Genomic DNA, 9311 nt, shown 5'->3' with positions numbered 1-9311 from the left:
ACAGTCAACTCCTTAAGTGTAAAATATGATTAGGTATTTATAAATATTTACCGCCTTTCCATATTTATAATAGGACTGTAAATGCTTGTAATTTTGCTAATCACAATTGAAAAACTGAACAAAACAGTAAATTCTGCTGAACTTGTATAGTTATGGATATTAGATATATAGATATCATATACGGTAAAATTATACGCAATTCTAAAAGGGCTGAGCTGTATATGTTTAGAGCACTTTCTGAGCTATTTGTTTGAAAAAGCAATGCATTGCACGAACAAACAACTGAGTGTATGAAATGACCACGTGCACTGGCTTCGCAGTGCTATCAGCCGTATAAAAGCGCACATCAGGCCTGCACAGCCATATAAGATAAGCTCTAGGGTTGACAGACAGCTGATAAACTTGCTGCTTAGCTACGCACACACTTGAATTGACGAACATAGGATATAACCGCTCACATAGTTTCGACCAAAACCTATTTGTGTCTGGCATTCTTTGAGTAAATATACAGAGTATTACTTCAGCGACTTGACGCATCTTTGCGCATATATATTTAATGCGCGTATATCAGATCAGAATTCATTCTAGATGGAGTTGTCCCACCTCATCATTGTTATTCACTCTCTGCTCAGCTGTTCAGCAACAGTAAGTGCATCTTCACTATTTAAATCTCAGAAAATGCAGGTTAAATGTCATTGTTTACCTTGCTAAAATAAATAATTTATTGAAGGCTGCATGTTGTTTATGGCTTATACCAAAGCACAAATGCAACTATCTATCATAAAATATTATTTTAAGCTCATGAATTGTATTTGAATAGCGTGGCATTGTCTTAACCTTGTCAGGCGACTGAATTTCCAGGATGTTCTAGATTTTGTCATTGTTGAGAGAGTACACACATGTAGGAAACGTGATGTTATGTTTGGAGGATATTAAAATAAAAATGCGGCGGTTGGCATAGTGTCGCCAATAGCTACTATTTCATCAATTACACTAACAGAATATTTTTAGGCACACAGGTCAAGTGGCAAGCTGATAATAGACACAGCGAAGAAAGCTTTTGAAGGTAAGATTGTGAAACGAGAGAATACGACTCCTCGGAGTTAACAACATCTTCCAACATTCCAGTGATTCTTTGAAGATTATTTCAATTAGATATACAAAGTACAAATTTTATTTCTATTCTTACTATTGTATGTAGTAAATCTCGCGGGTAATGTGAAAGAAGGCAGCGGAATATGTCTTGTACATATATCATCAGTTGTTCTTGTCAATGCTAGATACATCTGCCAAATAATGCAGGTATTTTGGAAGGATGCCATGATATGCTCAGTAATATTTATAAGTAAGGCATGCACTGATTAAGCTAGTTTGTTGCATATCTAGATAATTGTGTTTGTTTTCTATCACAGTAAAGCCTTATCACATGCTTATGCAGAGATTGTTGTTATCGAAAAGCCTATCTTTACAGATGCAATGCATCGTCAACGTCGTGACACAGACTCTGTAAAATTAAAGTTAGAATCTCTATTGATGCCCGATCCATCCAATGCTCATGTTGTGGAGTTTGACCTTATTCTTGATGATGACCAGTTCGGAACAGTGAAGACTTTTGGAAATGAGAATGAATCGAAAAAGTCAACTAGGGAAAAACGAAAAGCAGTGCGACATTCCATATATCATTGGCCTGGTGCAGTTGTGCCCTATATGATAGACTCAAGTGTTGGTGAGTTATCTTCTCGTTCATGGATATGTTTGCTTTGCAACTTTTTAGTGCAGTGAATTAAAAGTTAAGGCGCGTAGCTTCTAGCTGCTGATAGTTAATACACCAGCGCTCCAATACATACAAATATTCTGAATATTCTGACACTTTGGAATCTACCTGATATTGTCAGCATTGATAACATAAAACATTCTGCAAACAATGGAAAAATTGTAAGATGAAATTCTAAGAATAGTCGCCTGGTTAAGATAAAGACACTAATCACTGATTGGGTTCTCATCGAGCGAGCTGACATATTGATAACCAATTAGCCTAAAGTTTCACAGCCCTTCAGTTGAGGAGACAGCTGATTCGCTTATGAAGAGGCTTCTAAACTACTATTAGCTAACAGTTGTCAGCGTGGTAAATAGAAAAAGTCCTGAAGTGAACAAAGTAATTAATCAATCATTCGTGTCGAGTGCAATAGACAGGAAGTTTGAGTGCTTCAGAAGTTGTTGAATGTCACCAAACCTATGAGAAAGTTGGTTAGGGTCTTTAACATACCGCCGAGTTTCATCCAGTTAGTTCATCAAAATATTTTTTATGTTTAGGTAGAGTTTTTGCTAGAATACGTTTGAGGAGTTCTTGTTGTCAACCCACTTGTTAAAACTGCTATTAATCTATTTTGCTGCCAAAAACAGCGGAATGGATTGAAAACATTAGTATTGGAGTAATCTTTTCAATAGAGACTTGGCATACTGCTTGTATGATGAACAACTATAGGATGAACAACTATATGGTGAAGGAAACCTTTGGATTATGTTTTAGATACAGTATCGAGTGAGGCGAGGTACCGAATTAGTAAAGCTATGGGTCACTGGCAAAAACAGTCGTGTGTTAAGTTTGTGGAATACAACGCCTTAAAACATACCAACTATGTTATTATACAGAAGGGTCAGTGGTGTGCCTCCAAACTTGGCATGGCTGGTGGTGCTCAGCCATTATACATAGCTCTCGGCTGTTTGGTAAGTTGTACACTCATAGCTTATGGCTGGCAGTTATATTTTGTGTTTCATTCAATCAAATATTCCAACAAATGAAAGCCAGTTTTGAAATTAATTCTTCAATTAGGCTTTCTTAAAAAGCCGCCTGTAAACCCTGAAGGTTAAAACATTCTTTGTTAATTTCATCTGTGTTATGAACATCCAGCTTTAGCGCAATGCTAATCTGCGAAGATAATTTGAGACGGATGTCATCTTTTGATAGAAGATGTTTGGCCATTGTTATGAATGCCACCCTATTTTTACATAATCTACATGTCTCCTGGGTATCTTTTTCAACAATTCCTTAGATCAGGTGGCAAATGTTTTTAAAGACGCCCTATGATGATATCACAGGCATTGTGTTGTAATACACGCCTACTACAATGTTGTCTTTTACTAGATCGAGTGTTGAAAATGAATTACTCATATTTAACATAAACATTCATATCATATTCTGGGCTATCTAACAAGTCATCATTGTGTTCTGCACGACCCCTCTAAAAGCACAGCATTGTTTCTACAGAACCGACCTTGGTCGCTGGCCTTTATTGAGAGTGACATGACTTGGTGATAAGGGGGTTTCTGTGCTGCTGGCCTAATAAAATATGCTCGTAACAGTTATTGCTTGCCAAATATTTTTGTAAAATTCTCCAACACATAACGCACTCTTCTGATCGCAGGATGACCTGAAGCTGTGCAAGTGATTACGTAGCTCGCTGCCAGCTGCCTTAATGGAATTCAAAATATTTCATCATTTGTTTGTCTCTTAACGATGAACTAAATACAGTGTTGCTTTCAACCATGTGTATATATGTATGCCACCTCTGCTTTCAATTTTAGTTCTTGTAATCAAAACAAAATTGTGTATTCTAAATAGCTCTTACAGCCAGTATCTGGGAGTGCATTGCTGTGCATTCCCCTCATGAGGTCACAAGCTTTCAGTTGCGTATCTAATCTGTTGCATCATTCGTGTTTTATTGATTATCTGTATATATTGGTTCTTGACTGTGTATGTTTTCATCTCGTATTCTTGACCCATATAACATTCCTAGCTTATGAATCTTACGAAACTATCAACTGCACATTCCTATCTGTTATCTCCCTTGATAAGACTCTCATAGTTATGCAATATGCATTTTGTTGTTTGAGTTCATGAAGAATGTTTTTTTAATTTTTATAAAACGTTCACCAGTCTGTATAATTATTGACTATTATGCTTTTGTACCATTTTAGTAAAAAATTTAATTCTGATTTAAATTTTTTAATCAGTATATTAGTAAAAAAAATACAAAAAGATTGTTGCAATAAAATTAGTCAGTTTAGAACTAACTGATCGTATCTCAGCTCCTGAATTGGTGAATTCTGTGATGCGTGTCTCCAAGTAGCTAATACAGGTGCCCGCATCACATTGGTTTATTGATCGGTGTTTTAGTAGTTGCACATATTTTTATTACAATCATTCTGTTTGTTTTTACTCGCTTTAAATATCGACCTATCAGCAAGCAATCAGGTAAAAAGCTTGTGAGTAGCTGTAATGGGTTTGATATATTTATCTCTTGTGTTTGTTTCAATAGGACACTGGCACGGTGATACATGAACTTGGCCACACACTTGGTTGGGTGCATGAGCAAGCAAGGCCAGACAGGGATGACTATGTGACGTGAGTTTGATGAATTACTCGTTTAACAAGCAATTTCAATAATTTCGATTTCAATGCCGCCTCCGCTTGCTCTATTGGACCACGCAAAGTTTGTAAGATTTGATGTGGATAATTAGAAGTGCAAAGATTTCATGCTAAAATATTTTATCTCTATAATCAAAAAGAGTAAAAGGCACATAACGCGAGTAGATACAATGAAACTGGTTTTCTATAATGAACCGCCTTAGTTTTAGAGTTATCTTATCTTTTGCAGAGGTATTTTGGTTTGGTATTCTTCAACTACACTATTGCTCAGAGTATTATTATAATTGATTTAATAATTATTGAGAATCTCATCTTTAATCTGTTTCAGTCAGATTACTTTTGGGGAGTTGTTCGCTTTTTCTAGAATTCAGTTCGAACACTACACTCTGGCTGGAGCCAATAGGAAACATTCCTAGACTTATGATTGCATATTTTAGGATCAAATGGGATTTGGTGGCACCAAATTACAAGTCACAGTATGTGAAGCATGACACAGACTTTATCAACACATACGGTGTGCCTTATGACTACGGCAGTATTATGCATTACCCCAGCTATGGAGAATTGATCACAAGAGATCCATCAGCGCAGAGCAAGATCGGCCAAAGAAACCGGCTCAGTTTCAATGATGTGAAGCTTGCAAATCTCATGTATAAATGTGCAGGTATTTATTACTTCACTCAACTATCGTTACTCATCGTCCGAGAATAGAACTTTATAGTTCGCATAGATTATTAAAGGAGTTTCGTGTTGTTTTTATACGTTGAAGTCTATAAATAGACCATAAATAGAGGATTTTTAGCTTAATTTTTAACAGTTTTTAGCTGTGCTGTGAATGGGTTTGGCTCAATCGGTTAAAAGTGAAATTACATTCTTTAAGGTACACAAATGATAACACAAATAAGGATTAAACTTTGATTTTCTCATACGCTTTTACTGTCACAAACCTGGTCATAAATTTATTTGTTTTATCATAGAACGAGCCAACTGTGACAAATACAACCGAAAATGCATCGATGGAGGTTTTCTTGATCATACCTGTAAGTGTGTCTGCCCATCAGGAGACCAGAAATCATGCACTGTAACAAGCAACATTCAAGGACCACATCCAACCGGAGGTCTAAAGACGACAATCAGTGCAGTGAAAGGTGAGAATAGTTATCCCTAACTTAGAGTTGTTCTCTCATGTCATAAACATCTTGATAACTCCATGATTTGCCTAACAATGCACGAACTACTTCAGTACTAACAGTATGTTGCAGGCACACAGTTTAATGTATGCATGATGTTGATGAGTTATATATATCACTAAACCACATTGTATATAGATGTGAATTGAGAAATACTACTAACGTTTCATGACCTGCATGTATTTACAGCATGTGATCCCTGGAAAATGTATGACAATGCTTATATACCGGGATTTAATGAAGATGTTGGTTTTTCATTAACAATCGAGGAGTGCAAGACTCGTTGCATGCAAGAGACAATGTTTGAGTGCAGATCATTTGATTATTGGAAAGCTAGACGTCAGTGCTACTTGAGTTCAACAACAGCTAAAGATTTGGGAATCCGTTTGTTTCGTGATTCGAGAATGGTGTATTTTGAGCTCAATGACTGTCCTACTAATCCACCTACTAAACCAACAACATCAGGTAATATATTTTATAATTGACATAAAGGTAATTTCTGAGTACATTGATGTTTTATTTTTTGATATTTTCAGTTCTATGCATCGAATGCTCCTCCCGCTTATTCAGCACATTGCATAGATGCATAAGAAAGCCTGGCTGCAGATGTAAATAGCTCATCTATTGAAATAATTGACCTTGACACTTAAAAAAATTTTGAATCTAACTTTTTATCTAGCTACTACCTACAAAGTTGATTTATTTATTTTATAGAATCATTTTTATATAATAAACTATACTGTTTCAGTTGATAACAAAGTGACAAGAAGCCCTGTATGGCTTAATACCAAATCTCCAGAGAAACCAATCAAGAAAAATGGGAAGCTCACATGTCCATTTGAGTATGCGAACACAAAGAAAAGCTGCATTAGAGCCATAGAGTTTCCTCTTAGGCCAGTTTATATAGCTGAGCTAGAGTGTCAGGTATGCTGACATTTGTTTACCTCAAATGTCATCCTATGTTACAATGATCATATAATCTTCAACTAACCCTTGCGAGTGCCTGGTTTCCACGGAATTCCTTTTTACATCCTCGATAGGCCCCTTATCTGCAGAAGTGAATGGTTTATAGTAGTCTATATACTGTATGTATAAATCTCAAAGTCTGTCATTCGGTCTTTCCAGCTATAGCTATTAAAATCTAGAAATGAAAGATCGGCATTGTGCTGGATTTGATATCGTTACCGCCCGTTCACCAGGCAATAGCCTAACCAATTAAGCTACGAAATGGATTCATTAGGCGGCGTGAGCCATTATTTCGGTAAAAATACGGATAGCACTCTGAATTTTTGCAACGTCACTAAAGCTTGCTCCCACGGCTCTTATTAGTAAGTTTAGCAATCCGGATAGTAAATAACTCAAATCAGTCATTGACAATGTGCCAGGCTAATGGCAAGTGGCAAACAACTACATTACCTGTAACTGTTTATAAGCTGTTTTTAAATGCCCGTGCAATTCCGAGCATTTGGCTAGTAATATTATATAGCAAGATGTTTGTAGATGCCCGATTATATTGTCTTCACGGAAAATTTAATGCTTCATTTTTTTCAGAGACAAGCTTCAGTCACTTTATATCTCACAATAGACATCAACATTGATAATATGTAAAGCATAAACGACAATAGATATATTCTAGACTAAAGATAGATCTTGCAGCTATACTTGAGGCTTGTTGGGAGTTATGGAGTTATGAATATATATGAATGTCACATGGTTTTGTGAGATAATGATCACTGTTATAGCGTCACCCTTCTGAACAACATTTATATGGGATTTGTATAAATTTATAATTCAATTGTATATTGTATGTACATTGTTTGCAGCAAAAGCTAGGACTTTCTCTGTGGGATATGACTGAAGAAGAGTTACGATCAAAAGAGTTGTCTGCTCAAGTTTCTGAAGGAAAACAATACTGGATAAAGGTGAAAAACTTCAGGTCGAAGAACAAAATGGCCAGTTACTTTGATTTCTGTCCATATATAACTAAGGAGAATGGGCTTGTAGTTATGAGAGACGCTCTCTGTTATAAATCAAAAGGCTTCTTGTGTCAAATGTAAGAGTTAGGAACAAATACTGTTGTTTGTATTCATTTTCTTCCCTGTGAAGAAATCTATGAGATTTATACTTTTAATAATGTGCATAATATTACAAGCTTTAATGTAGAACCTTTGTACATAGCTCGCTCTAGCTCTCTCTTTTTCCAACAAGAAGCTTTCACTTCGCTTAACCATTAATTTATTGGAATCTTCTTCTCACGTTATTGATGTACATAGCAACGCAAATCAGAATGTAAAAAAGTGATTTAGCGGAAAGGCAAAGTAATTCTTCAATATCTTGACGAATTTGATTTATTGTATTTAATATTTCTGGAAGTACAAAGAATGCTGCCATTTGAAATATGGCCTGTTTTGCTGTATTGTTAATTTAAGTTGTAGTGCCGCCTTCAGACTTTAAACTGTTTTGTAGGTGTAATTCCAATTTGTTTCCAGCATACATTTTCTGTACTTACTCTCCCAGTAGTCATGCAATGGCTTTCCTCTCCTTATTCACGTCCATTTGTACTCAGTCCTTATGTACCATTCACTGTATGCTTGGCCATTTTAAAGCACTTATTTTTCCATTTTACCATGCACAAAAGTATAATATTATTTTATTATAACGTAGTCTACTTTTTTTTATAAAAACTTCTTTCAATAAATGTTTTACCAAAACTTTTCCTGGCTACTAACAAAGCATAAAGAAGAAGACTTCTACAAGGTTACTCTGTACACAGTCTAGTAAAATTAAAATAATACACGGGCAGCAATAATAAATTGCCACTATTGCTCTTCTCGCATTCAACCAGTTTATGTTCAAAGTCAAATTTCGCCAGAGAAATAAACGTAACCGACATCTCTCACCAGTAGAAATCTTATCATATCACCTACACATCAAGGTACCCAATAGAGTACACGTGAGGCATTTGCATGCCCTACTCATACCTCTTACAATTTCATGAGAATTAACGAGAGTAAGACAGTCTAATGCTGAACATGTAGAGCGGACTAGGCTGGTAGTATAAGTGTCACTTTATGTCATGTTTAGCAGGTACTCTCTATGCATTTTACTTGTGTATTGTTATTAACTAACTACATGATTCTAATGCAATCAATTCTAACTAGCCTACTCTCTATATCAAGCCTGATTTTCAAATAAAACATTTCATTCTAAAATGTGATCAGAATCAAACCTTTGATCCTTACAGTGATCATTATATGATTCACGGTTACCATATACCGGTATTGTAAAAAATCATAAAAAGAGGGTTGTAGCAGTTGCTAGTTGTGAATACCCTTTTAAAAATAAACTAGGTAACCTCAAACGAATGAATGTATAACATATTGATCACCTTATTTTTGTACAACACTAACAACAATTTATAGAGTAGCATATTTTTAACTGTACTATGAGAATACAGAATTATCTTTGGGTAACACAAACAAATTCATCATGTCTTTTAAAACTAATTGTTAGCTGCTTCCTTTTGTCAGTTTTTATAATTTGTTTATTTGTGTATGAAGAGTGTAAGAGCGAACTAAAAATAAAATATATGTTTGTCAAAAGCTATTATGGTCATTTTTCCAATCAGATGATTTCGCTGAAAATGTATTTTATCCAATTGACTGTCTATTTGGCATTTTCCATATACCGTA

At 35.4% G+C, this 9311-nt stretch overlaps 1 protein-coding gene across 1 annotated transcript; it reads left to right on the top strand.

Moving 5' to 3' along the window:
• The first annotated feature begins 588 nt into the window (after nt 1–588).
• Nucleotides 589–7676, top strand: LOC137394977 (zinc metalloproteinase nas-36-like). The gene is given in 10 exon segments (XM_068081754.1): nt 589–645; nt 1012–1102; nt 1502–1726; nt 2531–2727; nt 4320–4405; nt 4867–5093; nt 5407–5577; nt 5809–6111; nt 6380–6543; nt 7443–7676. Coding segments are annotated over 10 exon segments (1755 nt in total).
• The last annotated feature ends 1635 nt before the right edge of the window (nt 7677–9311 follow it).

The sequence above is a fragment of the Watersipora subatra genome, chromosome 4 (assembly GCF_963576615.1).
Source record: "Watersipora subatra chromosome 4, tzWatSuba1.1, whole genome shotgun sequence".
Classification (NCBI taxonomy): Eukaryota; Metazoa; Bryozoa; class Gymnolaemata; order Cheilostomatida; family Watersiporidae; genus Watersipora; species Watersipora subatra.
This window is presented reverse-complemented; position numbering and strand designations above follow the sequence as displayed.